This window comes from Trichosurus vulpecula, chromosome 6, assembly GCF_011100635.1.
Source record: "Trichosurus vulpecula isolate mTriVul1 chromosome 6, mTriVul1.pri, whole genome shotgun sequence".
Classification (NCBI taxonomy): Eukaryota; Metazoa; Chordata; class Mammalia; order Diprotodontia; family Phalangeridae; genus Trichosurus; species Trichosurus vulpecula.
Window position 1 is genome coordinate 141,106,822 of NC_050578.1, and position 14,075 is coordinate 141,120,896.

The following is a 14,075-nucleotide window of genomic DNA, read 5'->3' on the forward strand; positions in this document are numbered from 1 at the left end:
GTCAAAGAGTATATGCACATTTTTATATCCTTTGGGCATAGTTCCAAATTGCTCTCCAGAATGGTTGAATAAGTTCAGAACTCCACCAGCAATGCATTAGTGTTCCAATTTTCCCACATCTTCTATAGCATTCATCATTTTCCTGTTTTGTCATGTTAGCCAATCTGACAGGTGTGATGTGGTACCTAAGAGTTGTTTTGAATTGCATTTCTCTAATCAATAGTGATTTAAAGCATTTTTTCATAAGACTAGATATCTTTAATTTCTTCCTCTTAAAACTGAGGCAAAACATCTTATGATGGTTCAACTCAGCTTCTCTTCCCCTCCCTCCCTACCTTCTGAGGTGAGATAGATGGAGTCCAGGCTGTAGCCCATAGGAATAGGGAAGGTAAACTGTTATAAACTCAACTACCAAGGCATATGCAATCAAATCTAAATCTGATCCAGAAGTACTGTTTGTAGTGATTAGATAAAATTGTCAATAAATAATACAAAATAAAGTAGGGACTCAGTTTTCAATTTCATGCCTTTCTGTCTTCCACTATCTCCCAGAGTCTGTCTAAGCTCATATTCATGGTTTCTATGACACTATCTGTCTCATCTTCTGCCATCCCCTTCTCCTTTTGCCTTTAATTTTTCCCAGCATCAGAGTTTTTTCCCAGTGAGTCCTGTCTTAATATGTGGCCAAAGTATTTAAGCTTCAGCTTCATTCAGTATTTGTCCTTCCAATGAATAGTCCAATTTCCTTAAGTATTGACTGATTTGATCTCCTTACTGTCCTAGGGACTCTCCAAAGTGTTCCGTAGCACCAGAATTTGAAAGCATTGATTCTGTGGCTCTCAGCTTTCCATATACACCAACCCTCACAATCATATTACTATTGGAAAAACCATAACTTTGACCATATGGACCTCTGTTGGCAAGGTGATATGTCTATTTTTTAGCATTCTGACCAAATTTGCCATAGCTTTCCTTCCAAGGAGCAAGCATCTTTTAATTTCGTCTTTTAATTTCAGTCATTGTCTGCAGTCATCTTTGAAACCAAGGATAAAAAATCTGAGAATGCTTCCGTTTTTTCTCCATTTATTTGCCAGGAAGTGATGTGACAGATGCCTGATCTTAGGTTTTTTCATATTAAGCTTCAAACCAGCTTTTGCACTCTCATCTTTCACCCTCGTTAAGAGGCTTCTTAATTCTACTTCATTCTCTGCCACCAGAGTGATATTATTACCTTGTGTATCTAAGATTGTGGATATTTTTCCCAGCAATCTTAATTCTGGCTTTTGATTCATTCAGCCAGGCATTTCATATGATGTACTCTGCATATAAGTTAAATAAATAATGTGACAACATACAGCCTTCTTGTACTCTTTTCCTAATCTTGAACCAATTGTTGTTTTCAGTTTTCTGTTCTAACTATTATTTCTTGAAGTGCATACAGGTTCCTCCAGAGACTAGTAAGATAATCTGGTACTACCATCTTTTTTTGAGGACTTCTCACATTTTGTTGTAATCTACACAGTCAAAGATTTTAGTTTACTCAATGAAGCAGAAGTAGATGTTTTTCTTGAACTCCCTTGTTTTTTCCATAACCCAGCAAATGTTGGCAATTTGGGCTTTGGCTCTTCTGCCTTTTTGAAACCTGATTGCACTTTTGGAAATTCTTGGTCCACATAATTCATGAAAGCTAGCTTGTAGAATCTTAGTCATAACCTAGCTGACATGTGAAATGAGTGCAGTTGTTCAATTGTTCGAAGATTCTTTGGCATTGCCCTTTAGGATTGGGATATGAACTGACCTTTTCCAGTCCAGTGCCCACTGTTGAGTTTTCCAAATTTGTTGGCATGTTGAGTTGTGACACTTTCATATTTTTATCTTTTAGGATTTTAAATGGTTCAGCTGGAATTCTATCACTTCCGTTAGCCCCTATTGTTAGCAATGCTTCCTAAGGCCCACTTGACTTCACTTTACAAGATGTATGGCTCTCAATCACTAACCACACAACAGTGGTTATCAGTGATGTAAAGATCTTCCTTATGCAGTCCTTCTGTATATATATTTTTTTTTAATAATTTAAGTGTGTTTTTAAACACAAATCAAATTGGTTTTTAATTCACTTCTATGCATTTGTTAAATTCACACTGTGTAAATCATACATACCATACAAGTTCATTTGATGTAACTGAGGAACATTGATCATTGTTCCATATAGTACTTCTGGCTCCAGAGAAGAAAGTGAGGCTGGTGACTTTGCACAGACCTCCCTCACTTAAATCTAATTCACTTACAAATCATGACATCACCTTCCTGATGTCATGGTCCTCTTTGAGACTGAAGGACAAACTACAACCTGTGTGCAGTACCAGCTGCCCACTGGTTATCACACTGGCCAGTTCTAGTTGGGCAACACAGCTCCTTGCCTTTCCCTTCCTCTCCCTCTGTCTACATAGAGCATTATACCCCTTACCTGCAGGTGCTCTGCCCAAAGAAATGTAAATTTTGATGGCTGAAATCTAGCAAGATGTCTTGGGGTTTACTAGCTAGATTTCTCTCTTTTTTTCCCCTCCATACTTTATTATTTAATATTTTTTAGTTTTCAGCATTGATTTCCACAAGATTTTGAGTTACAAATATTCTCCCCATTTCTACCCTCCCCCCGCCAAGATGGCATATATTCTGATTGCCCTGTTCCCCAGTCAGCCCTCCCTTCTGTCACCCCACTCCCCCTCCCTCCCCATCCCTTTTCCCTTAGGGCAAGATAGATTTCTATGCCCCATTGCCTGTATATCTTATTTCCCAGTTGCATATAAAAACAACCTTTTTTTTTGAGCATCTGCTTTTAAAACTTTGAGTTCCAAATTCCCTCCCCTCTTCCCTTCCCACCCACGCTCCCTAAGAAGGCCACACATGTATCATTATGCAAAACACTCCCATAAATAGTCATGTGAAAGACAAACTATATTTCCCTCCATCTTATCCTGTCCCCCTTTATTCAATTTTCTCTCTTGACCCTGTCCCTTTTCAAAAGTGTTTGCTTTTGATTACTTCTTCCCCCTCTCTGCCCTCCCTTCTACTGTCCCCCTTTTCTTATCCCCTTCCCCCTACTTTCATGTGTGGTAAGATAACCAATTGAGTGTATATGTTATTTCCTCCTCAAGTCAAATCGGATGAGAGCAAGATTCACTCATTCCCCCTCACCTGCCCCCTCTTCCCTTCCAATGAACTGCATTTTCTTGCCACTTTTATGTGAGATAATTTACCCCATTCTATCTCTCCCTTTCTTCTTCTATCAGTGTATTCCTCTCTCATCCCTTAATTTAATTTTATTTTTTTAGATATCATCCCTTCACATTGAACTCACCCTGTAAGTCCCTTTTGATTTCTCTTTCCTGTTTACTTTTGCATGCTTCTCTTGATTCTTATGTTTGAAAGTCAAATTTTCTATTCAGCTCTGGTCTTTTCACAGAGGAAGCTTGAAAGTCCTCTCTTTTATTGAAAATCCATATTTTGCCTTGGAGCATTATACTGAGTTTTGCTGGGTAGGTGATTCTTGGTTTTAATCCTAACTCCTTTGACCTCTGGAATATCATATTCCAAGCCCTTCGATTCCCTTAATGTAGAAGCTGCTAGATCTTGTGTTATGCTGGTTATGTTTCCACAATACTCAAATTATTTCTTTCTGGCTGCTTGCAGTATTTTCTCCTTGAACTGGGAATTCTGGAATTTGGGGACAATATTCCTAGGAGTTTTCTTTTTGGGATGCTTTGTAGGAGGCGATCAGTGGATTCTTTCAATTTCTATTTTACCCTCTGGCTCTAGAATATCAGGGCAATTTTCCTTGATAATTTCTTGAAAGATGATGTCTAGGCTCTTTTTGATCATGGCTTTCAGGTAGTCCAATAATTTTAAAATTATCTCTCCTGGAACTGTTTTCCAAGTCAGTGGTTTTTCCAGTGAGATATTTCACATCATCTTCCATTTTTTCATTCTTTTGGTTCTGTTTTATAATTTCTTGATTTCTCATAAAGTCACTAGCTTACACTTGCTCCAATCTCATTTTTAAAGTAGTATTTTCCTCAGTGGTCTTTCACACTTCCTTTTCCATTTGGCTAATTCTGCCTTTCAAGGCATTCTTCTCCTCATTGGTTTTTTGGAGCTCTTTTTGCCATTTGGATTAGTCTATTTTTTAAGGTGTTATTTTCTTCATTATTTTTTTGGGTCTCCTTTAGCAAGTCATTTACTTGTTTTTCACTATTTTCTTGTATCACTCATTTCTCTTCCTAATTTTTCCTCTACTTTTCTAACTTGCTTTTCCAAATCCTTTTTGAGCTCTTCTATGGCCTGAGACCAATTCATATTTTTCTTGGAGGCTTTTGATGTGGGCTCTTTGACTTTGTTGACTTCTTCTGGCTGTATGTTTTGATCTTCTTTGTCACCATAATAAGATTCCAACGTCTGAGTCCGTTTTTGCTGCCATTCATGTTCCCAGCCAACTACTCGACCCTTGAGTTTTTTGTCAGTATACGACTGCTTTTAGAGTAGAGAGTACTTTGTCCCAAGCTTTAGCAGGTGTGCTGCTATTTTCAGAGCTACTTCTACAGAGCAAACTCTACCACAGCTCCTCCTCTCTCAAGAACCACCAACCTGGATCTTGACCCAGATCCAAGCAGGCTCTGTACTCCCACTCTGATCCGCCACTTGATTGCTCCCACCAGGTGGACCTGGGGCCAGAAGCAACTGCAGCTTGTGCTCTTGAAGCAGCCCCAGAGCTGCACCATTTCCACGCCCCTGAGCTAGGGCTGACCACACGTTCCTGTCACTCTGATCTAGAAGTTTTTCCACTAACCTTCTCTGTTGTCTTTGGCATTTGTGGGTTGAGAAGTCTGATAACCGCCACAGCTCAATGATTCAGGGCCCTACCGCCTGTTCCTCCTGGCTTCTGGTTTGGTTGGCCCTGGCACAACCCATGTTGGGCTGTGCTCTGCTCTGCTCCCAGCTCCCTGCGATAGACCCTTCTCAGTGACCATCCAGTCTTTCCTGTGCTGGAGCCCTTCTTCCCTCTGCTTTTTTGTGTGTTCTGCAGCTCTAGAATTTGTTCAGAGCCATGTTTTACAGGTGTTTGGAGAGACTTGGGGGAGAGTTTAAGCAAGTCCCTGCTTTCCAGCTGCCGTCTTGGCTCTGCTCCCCCCAGATTTCTCTCTTAAAACCCTTCTGTATATTCTTACCACCTTTTCTTAAGCTCTTCTACTTCTGTTAAGTCTCTATCATTTTTGTCTTTTATCTTGCGCAGTTTTTGCACAAAACATTCCCTTGATATATCCTATTTTCCAGAAAGATTTGTCTTGTCTTTTCCATTCATTCTATTGTTCCTTATCTCTCCTTGATGTTCTCTCCAACTATGCATTCTGTTGTGTATATCTTCTTCCTCCTTTGCCCTTCACTTTCCTTAGTTATTTATAAAGCCTTATCAGATGGCCATTTTGCTTTTTTGGTCTTCTTTTTCTTTAGGATGTTTTTTTGTTATTGCTTACTGTACAGTCTTGTGAACCTCTGTCCATAATTGTTTAGGCAGTCTGTCTACCAGATCTAATCACTTAAATCTGTGTGCATTACAGGAATTTAAGGGGTTAAATTATCATCTACCCTTTCCACTTGTTATAAAATCATATCTATAGATGCTGAAGTGAACAAATAAAGTAGTAAAGATAAAGATATTATGTGATATGAAGATACAGCATCCACCATAATAGCGGTATGCAGAAGTTATCTGGGGTAGAATAAGGGGGAAGGCGAGGTATCCTTCCTAGTTTCTCTACAGAGTAATCTAACATTTTATTAAGAATTATCTAAGTTGTGACTGTCTGCTTTGAAGCTGAGTAATATGACTAGTAAAGATGGGGATCCTTATTTTTTTCTATTGTGATTGGAACTCTCCTTGCTTCCTTGGTAGGTTCATTTTTGTACCCTAAATTGCCCCCAGATTTTCCCCATGACAACTTGATGACCAATGTTTTGGTAAATGGGCACCTTGAAGAACTTAGTAACAATACTGAAGCTTAATGTAATAGTACCGAAGGTGGAGTATTCAATTTCCTCTCTTTTTTTCCTGCTTGAGACTTTGCAGCTTTAAAGATTCTTAATGACAAAAAATTGAAGAGCCATTTTTTTTTCATAATTTTTTGAGAGCCTAGGTTATCACAGTTCTCTGCATCCAGTAGACATTTGAGAAGTATTTTGAATTCAATGTCATATTTGGATAGCATTTTATTATTTTCAGAGTGCTTTTCATATTTATTAGGTATTTGATCCATACAGCTATCATGTGAGGTAGGTAAGGTGCATAATAACATTTCCAGTAATAGGTAGTGATGAAATTAAGGTTCATAGATAGTGACTTGCCCAGCTACATATAACTAGGAGACATCACAGCGGGAACTTGCACCAATGACTTAAGAATCATTTTCCTTTCCTCTAAACCTGGGGTGGGGAACCTGTGGCCTTGAGGCCACATGTGGCCTTCTAGATCCTTGGGTGTGGCCTTTTGACTGTGTTCAAGTTTTACAGAATAAACTCTTATATTAAAGGGATTTGTTCTGTGAAGTTTGGATTCAATCTAAGGGCCACACTTGAGGACTTAGAGGGCGGCATGTGGCCTTGAGAGCCCTCAGGTTCCCCATCCCTGCTCTAAACCATTCCTACCTTAAGAACTGATTTGCAATGTAGAGTACTACAAATATTGTGAAGTGCTGCATAAATGTAAATCATTTTTGATTGTGTTGACCACAGCTTGTTAATTTCAGATTATCCTTAAATTTTTTAGGCAATGTGTTTTACAGTCCTACTTTAGAGTTACCAGTAAACCATAAAAAAAACCCCAAACCATCTAAAGAAACAAAAAAGATACCTATCAAGACTTTGGGGAAAGGAACTATTCTACTCAAACAACAGAAATCTTCTATTTGTGCCAAGCCAAAAGAAGCATCTATTCCAAAGAAACAAAAAAGAAAGAAATTATCATATTCAAGTGATGAAAATTGTGATATGGTGCACACAGTTCCTGAATCAGAAAAACAAGAAGGTTCACTGAAAGAAACTCCAAGAAAGACAAACGTTGCCTGTTCTAGGTAATATCCATTATTTATACAATGTTTCTTATAATTGGTCCGATGCAATTTCCACATTCTTCCTCTTTCATCAAAAAGTAAGTTTCATTTATTTGATATAATGTCAGTGCAGCTTCAGAGCTTACAGATATTTTCTTTTTAGGAATTTTAAACATGTTCGTATTAGGTGTTTCCTTTTATGTTATGATAATACTATGTGATAGATAGGAGAGGTATTATTTTTTGATTAGAAACCAAGGTCAAGAAAGGTTAAGGAACTTTCTTTTGGCAAGTTAGGGGTGAAGCTGCAATAGGGGACCTATGCTATTTTTTTTTTTTTTTGGAGGGGGGAAGGCAAGGCAATTGGGGTTGTGACTTGCCCAAGGTCACACAGCTAGTGTCAAGTGTCTGAAGCCGGATTTGAACTCAGGTTCTCCTGACTCCAGGGCTGGTGCTCTATTCACTGTACCACCTAGCTGCTCCTGCCTGTGCTATTAATTGTAATCTTCCAGTATAGACATAAAAAATGAATTACTACTCCTTTAAATATTGTTTAGATTAATTTTTTTTTCCTGTATAAGATCATAGGTTCATAAATCTAGATTCTGGAGCTGGAAGGGCCCTCAAAAGTTCATCTAGTCAAGTACCTTTCTTTTACAGATTAGGAAAATGAGGCCTGTGGCATTTAAGTGACATAAGTGGTAAATGAATGTCAGAGGTGGGATTTGTACCAAGGTCTCTGATTTCTGGGGCAATTGATGATTTGTCATATGAGTTATTTAAAAATAATATCTGACCTTAGAAATAGTCAGACATTGAAGTCTAGATGTATGACTTGTCTGTTCTTATGTAGCATGTTACTGGCTCAGTCAGCTTTAGAATCCATTTCTCTTGACTCAGTAGGTTTTCTTCACTTAATATGATGCAGGTATGAAATTATCAGGCCATGAATAGTATCTTAGTTATGGATATTTATGGAACATTTTCTTGTAAAGACAACTTTCACTAAAAGCAATGGATATTTATTATGCATATTTTATATATTGGACTTTTTTTTTTTCGAAAAGTTTATTGATGTTTTTTGTTTTTATCCAAGTTACAGTTGAGACTAAAGCAGGATTTTACATAAGACTTAGTAGTTTCTGACAGTGTTACTTTTGAATATACTAAAGGAATACACCAAAAATTTAATACAGTAAAATAATACTTTCTAGGAAAAAAAATAGTGTGTGTAAACGTGTGTGTGCGTGCGCGTGCGTGTGTCTGCATGCGTGTGTGTGTGCGTTTGTAAATAAAATCAAATCATAGAAGTACTTGTTGTGGTAGAGCACCCAAAAGTCAGACAGAAAGGTGTTTTTTATGTGTATGTGTACATGTATGTATATATCCAAAATATGACAGCATTTTTGTGGCATATAGTAGATATTTAATAAATATTCATTAGCTAAGTAATATACATATGTGTGTATACATATAAACATATAACAGTACTAGAAAAGTGTGTATATATTTACATGTGTGTATATGTGTATGTGTGTATATCTATATATGTGTGTGTATATATATTTGTATATATATGTATAAGTAAATGTATATTTGTATATGTATATATATTTGGGTGTATTTGTATATATGCATGTGTCATTTCTTCTGTTGCCAATATGATGTTGAGTCTAATTCCTAAGTTTAGCTAAGCTTTTTCCAGTAGGCACAGTCTCCTCTGGCTCATATGGAAAGCCCTTCCAGTCTTCTAAAATTTCTGCTTAAATTATTTATGAAATATTTTCTTTCTTATATTTTAATTTACCACCCTTCCCTTTTTAGTCAGACCAGCAGGAGAAAAACTAGATGATTGATTTGAAAATACTTTTAAATACGATATTATTATAATATCCATCCAGTATAACCTTGAGAATCAATATATTAATTCAAAACATACATTTAGTTGTTTTAATAAAAAGTATTTTTAATAATATTTCAATTAAAATTTATTTAAATTTTAAGAAAATGACTTTTATACATTTTTTCTCTTAGGTATCTTTAAATTTCAAAAGTTGTAGTTGCTAAATTACCTTTTGCAGTATTCAAAAAGACCAAGTTGTCTGAAAAGTTTATTTTTTCAAAACAGCACTTTAATTATCAAGTTGAACATGTCTCTGGTAGGCGATGAGCTTTAATTGTTTAAAGACTAGGAAAGGGTATATGATGCAAGTTTGTATATTGACCATGTACCTTAGCCTATTGTAATCAAAACAGTAAGTACTAGATATGAAATCAAAAGACCTGGGATTAAGTCCTGGTCTTGACACTAACTTGCTTGAATTGGTTTCTTTTTTTTAATACGTAGATATCAGTTTCCTCACATGTGAAAATAAATCAGTTTGTGAAATAAAACTGTACACACCTAGTCCTTCTCTTAGAAATGTGTGTGTGTGTTTGTGTGTGTGTATTTTTTTTTGTAGGGGGTTATACATATTGTACATACCCATTTGACTGTAAGCTCCTTAAAGGTAGGGGCTGTGTTGTTTTTCATTTCTGTGCCCCATTCTTTAGCACATACTTTGATTGTTGTAAACATTTAATATTAAATGTTTGTTGAACTGAATTGAGTTTCCTTATTAAAAAATTGCCATTTCACTTTAATGGGTAATAAACATAATTGGCCTTGAGTATTTCTGAAAAGAACTACCCAAGCAGAATAAAACCACCTATGTAGGTTAGTTCCAGGGTATTCATTTCTTGCCAGATAATGGTTTAAAACCAAAATTCTAAATTTTCCTGCCATTTTGAAGATGAAACCCTCTTGAAGATCTTAGAATCGAGTCCTTTACTCAGCTCTAATCTTTAAAACCAGAGCAGAGTACCCATCATAAAGTATACTGAACACTAGTTGTCAGGAAGGAAAGGAATGGGTAAGATGATAAAATGTCACTTATTGTACATAGTGTGTTGTTTGGTTTTATGTGTATGAGCAGTTTAAAACTTTTATTTCCACAGTACTGCAGAACCCCTTAAGGAAAATATCAATGATGTTCAAAATGCAAATCTGACACCAACAATGCCAACATCAGATTCTAAAACCTTTGTGACTTCAACTATGGAAGATAGGTATTGGTCACTAGATAATCAAAATTAACCTCTCCTTTGATGTCCAATAGTATGTTCTTTCTGATTTAGTGAATTAAAATTATGGTTTCATTTTAAAATGCTTTGGGGGGGACAGACCAAGGTTGTCACAAGTTTTGCTGTATCAGCAAAAGATAATGGAGATTGACTAAATGTTGAAAGGAGGAAGATAGGTTGGCTCTAAGTTGGGAAGGTGGACTGAATGTATCCAATTGAAAGAAAAGAAGGTAGGAATTGACTACACGGACCACTTGTGACCAACTCTTTAAATTTAGAAGTTGTGATTTAGATTTTAAGCTTTATTAGATCCATGTTTTTTAAACACTGAAGAGGTTGAAAACATGATTTAAAAAAAAAGACATTTAAAATTTTTACATTAAATTACTGAGTTGTGCATTCATGGAATGCTTTAAAGCAGGGCCATTTTGTTTTAGTTACAACTCTTACATTTTATCTAAAAATGTTATAGATTACATATGAGAAGTGAACTTAATGTCAATTCTGATTTTTCACATTAGTAATTTCAGAATTGATTTCATTTTTATCATAACTGGACATATTCATGGATCTGTGATCTCAATGACGTAGCTACTGCTATCATTCATAGACCTCTACAATGTAGCTGTGTATTCTCATCCTATGCATCTCTTGTCCATATCCCTCAAAGAAGGTCCAATCTACTACATGGAACTTTGTTCTATATCTTTTCACATTTTTATGGTTATTAAGAGAACACTTGGATTTTGTATTGTTTATCTGTCACTCTTGTGTGATTGACATTCTCCTTTTATTGTCATACATATCCCTGATTATACAGGGTATTCCTAAAGTCTGGACACATAGGCAAAAATGCATATTTTCAAGAAATGAAATGAATGAAATTTTCAACGTTTTATTTAATTGGGATATTAACAGATAACATCTTCAATATGATTTCTATCATTTGTGATGCAAAGGTTGATGCACTTTGCAAGATTCATGTGAAGTCAATGCAATAATTCCACATTGCCGTCGATTTTAGCATATTCACTCTTTATGTGTTCAGTCAAGTGTGTTGCATCTGTGATTTTCATTGAGTACACCTTCTCATTTAGCATACCCCAGAAAAAGAATTCAAGGGAGCTAAGGACTGTTAACATTCCAAATATTTTAAAATATGCATTTTGGCCTATATGTCCAGACTTTAGGGACACCCTGTATTCTTCATATTGCTTTTTCCATTCAATTTTTCTTTGGCTGCCTATTTGATGCCTACTATTTGTCACTCCATTAACCTTTTGCTTGACCTGCCTTTGGTTGTTAAGAGATTATTCAATGTCAAGAGATATTCAATAACTATCCTTTGACCAGAAGATTGATTTTGAAAAGAAGAGCCCATGTTTAAAGGTCCTTAAAAACACTTTGTGACTTCACAGTGGCAATACAATCAGTTCTCTTTTTCCTCACCAATTCTGTGTGCAGATTTTTGCTGTTCTGCAGGGTTTTTCTAAGATGTGTATAGAACTGCTCAGTGGTTTGCCCATATAGCTTCTAATATTCTTTATTCTCATGAGTTTATGTGTGGCTAAACTCTTTTGAGTGACTATGCATCCAATTTAAGAGGCTTTGCAATGTTTTGGGGCTTGATGTTAACACAACAGTCTAGTTCATAAATAGCAATATTCAGAGGGACTCATTCTACAGGGTCTCTTCCATTTGGACTATACATTGGACATCCTCCCAAATAGTATTAATCATAATTGGTGAGCATGAAACCTCCCTGTTTTATTCCTCACTTAATATTAATAATCTGAGGGTCACTGAACAAATGTTATCTCTGCTCTTATATCTTTCAAAAAATCTTGTGTTGTTTTGTTATATTCATGGGAGACATTTTGCTGGGGAAAAGCCTTTAAAAGTGACATTTTGTTCTGCTGAATCACGTGCCTTTTCTAAAGTCAGTAAACATAGTTGGAACTTTTATTTAATTCCACAGTTAGCCAGTTGCGCCACTGTAAAATTATGATCTGCTGTGGAATAAGATTTGTGAAAGTCTAGCTGTTTCCTTTTCATGCCTTTATTAAGAATGCTTTTGATATGTGTTGCCAGATTGTCTACTCTTAGGCTTGCTAGTGTGGCCAGTGTAGTGGTGATGAGGGCTTTTTCACTTAGGCAGGCTATCCCTTGTAATTCAGGACTGGAAAGACTTTGCTTTTCATCGTGGTAGAACCTCTACTACTAGAGCCCATTTTCAATGACATAGCCCTTGACAAGTCTTTGTAACCTTAGCGTATTGAGGCATTTGAGTAGGCACATGCAATGAAGTATAGTAGGTAGAAGGGAAGATATAAAGGTAACTTAAACATAATTGAGCTTAAAAGTCATAAAAGTATGTTTATCTTTTATGATAGCCAATTATGAAATTTTAATGCATATTTTAAAAAATGTCATTTTCAGATATTTTGCTACTTCCCTCTCTTCCTATAATTCCTCCAACATATATCATTCATGTCTTTTTCAAGTTTGCTGAGTTGATTAGTTTGAAGTAAAACCTCATAGTTGTTTTGATTTGCATTTCTCTTATTAATAGGGACAATTTTGCATAAGGTTTTTGAGAATTTGTATTTCCTATTCTTAAACTGACTATTTATGACTTTGGACCGCTTGTTTCTCGGTCTTGTATGTTTATAACAATTATATATCTTGTCTATCAGACTTTTATCCAGAGATTTTCAATGTGATAATTTTTTTCTAATCTAGTTTCTCTTATTCTCAGTGTGTTTGTTTGTACAGATGTATTTAATTCCAGTTATAGAAGTAAAAATATTTTTCAGCAAGTATTATTCTTGGCATGCTCTTCTCTCTATCGATTTTTAATTTATAAGAACAAAAATTATAATATTTCTTGAAGAGTGGAATAACTTTCATTTTTTAAAACAGTTTGGATTTTGAGAATTCTTTTTCTTTTCCCTTTGTAAAGTGGACCAGCCAGGTTAAGGAGTAATGTTTTAACATCTACAAACAACAAAATCTTTGGAGATGAACAGGAATGTGGTACAAGTAAGTCAATGATAGTTTACTCTTTTTTTTTTTCTTAAATTTGTAGAGCCTTGTAAAGAAATATTCAGTGGTGATATGGTATTTTATATAATACGTTTTATATGATCAAGGCCCCATACTCTCTCTTCATACTATTACTTTTGGTGAGTTCATCCTTCTCATGACATGGCTTCATCTATCATCTCTATGATTAACAAATCTTTTCCACCTGTTACCCACCTCCTTCTAAAACCTCTTGAGTTCTTGACCCTCCATTCTCAAGGGCTTACTAACACCTCCTACTTGTATATTACAAAAAATCATCATCTCTACTCCAAACCTATCTTTCTATTCTTCCTTATTTCTCTTAATGGAATTATTATTCTTCCTTTTGAATGCTACCAAATTATACTTTCCCTCATTTTCCCCAGACCCCTGTCTCCATTCACTCCTATTTCTAATCACATTTTGATCTATTACAGTTCTATATCAATCTGTTAAACATATCTATTCTTTTCTATTTTCACTATTTTCTTAATTCATACCCTCATTACCTCTCCCTTGTACCTGTATGCCTGTATTTTCTTTTCACTTCAATCCATTTCAATCACTCATGTTAAATCACTTACAATTTTTTAAAGTTGAACTAATAGAAACAGTTCTATGTGCAAAGAACAAGAAAGATTACATAAGAACTGTAGTAGAGTATTTTTAGTGTATTTTTTTAAAAAGAAGTATAATATATATCTATATGTATATCTCTAAATAAAATGTAACAAGCTAGTGACAATATTGTTCTATTTATGTTCCTTTTTACACACTTTTATA

General features: G+C 35.5%; 1 protein-coding gene across 1 annotated transcript in view; it reads left to right on the forward strand.

The window, feature by feature from the left end:
* The window catches only part of LOC118854486 (centromere protein C-like), a 68,402-nt gene that overhangs the window by 30,710 nt on the left and 23,617 nt on the right, over nt 1–14,075 (forward strand). Inside the window, exons 10-12 of the mRNA XM_036764856.1 lie at nt 6,821–7,124; nt 10,101–10,211; nt 13,189–13,268. Coding sequence (XP_036620751.1) covers nt 6,821–7,124; nt 10,101–10,211; nt 13,189–13,268 — 495 coding nt within the window. The remainder of the gene's footprint in view (nt 1–6,820; nt 7,125–10,100; nt 10,212–13,188; nt 13,269–14,075) is intronic.